General features: G+C 53.3%; 1 protein-coding gene across 1 annotated transcript in view; it reads left to right on the top strand.

The window, feature by feature from the left end:
- f3 (coagulation factor III (thromboplastin, tissue factor)) overlaps positions 1–1,012 on the top strand; it is a 7,033-nt gene that overhangs the window by 4,256 nt on the left and 1,765 nt on the right. Inside the window, exon 3 of the mRNA XM_015405302.1 lies at positions 640–833. Within this exon, the coding sequence (XP_015260788.1) occupies positions 640–833 (194 nt within the window). The remainder of the gene's footprint in view (positions 1–639; positions 834–1,012) is intronic.

Here is a 1,012-nt window from a genome sequence, read left to right as displayed (position 1 = left end):
TAGCAGACTTTTAGAGGAAAGAGATCTTATGTTTAATTGTTTTAACTTTTTTATTTTAATAAATGTCATCATCTTGCTGCTTTTAGAGGAAGCTTTAGTTGAATAATGTTCCCAATATCCTTCCAAATGTGACAACGGAGGGCTCTTTCTGGGCTAAAACCAACTAGGCTTTCAGACTCTACCGATGTGGCCTGGGGAGCAAATTATCAGTCCAGTTCATACCGCCAGTACTACTGATACTATGACCTGATACTACCGCTAATACTGGGGGTACTAGCGCCCTGTTATTAGATACCCTCCTAATGTTGCTGCAGAACAGATGTACTTCAATGAATGGTGCTGGAGGACCTTGGTTCCACAGCGAGCATTCAGGCTCCACATCTGTCTGCCAGAGGCCCCTGGTACAGCAGACGACCAGGAGCTGCTGGGTTTGGATGGATCTGGGTGGAGATGGAGGGTGGGTGTAGGATCTGTGTGGGGTGGGGTGGAGGGTGTAGGATCTGGGTGGGGTGGGTGAAGTGGGAGTAGAAAGGACAGTGAAGTATTCTGTCTTTAGAGCACGTGATTGGATCACACCTGTCCCATGCTCTGGTCTCCATAGCAACAGCCCCCCTTTAACCCGGGATCTTGCCGTTGCAGGTCTGGAGGAGACAGACAGAGGATCCACCAATGCATCCGCTCCAACGCCACGGAGTGCGACCTGTCCCGCTCCCTGACGGAGTTGAAGTCCTGCTACACGGCCGACGTCCTGTCAGAACCGCCGCTGGGAACCACATCGGACCTCACCGAGTTCCCTCACTCCACCTCGCCACGGTTCTGCCCCTACCAAGACAGTAGGTTCCACTACGACCGCTTCAATATGGAGAACATCTCCCCCTGACCCCCATCATCCTCCCCCTGACCCTCATCATCCTCCCCCTGACCCCCATCGTCCTCCCCCGATCCCGAGGTTCTGATCGGGTCTCAGCTGGCCAGGTCCGATCCTGAGGTTCTGATCGGGTCTCAGCTGGCC

Source organism: Cyprinodon variegatus, unplaced genomic scaffold, assembly GCF_000732505.1.
Source record: "Cyprinodon variegatus isolate N-32 unplaced genomic scaffold, C_variegatus-1.0 Scaffold2123, whole genome shotgun sequence".
In the NCBI taxonomy this organism is placed as follows: Eukaryota; Metazoa; Chordata; class Actinopteri; order Cyprinodontiformes; family Cyprinodontidae; genus Cyprinodon; species Cyprinodon variegatus.
This window is presented reverse-complemented; position numbering and strand designations above follow the sequence as displayed.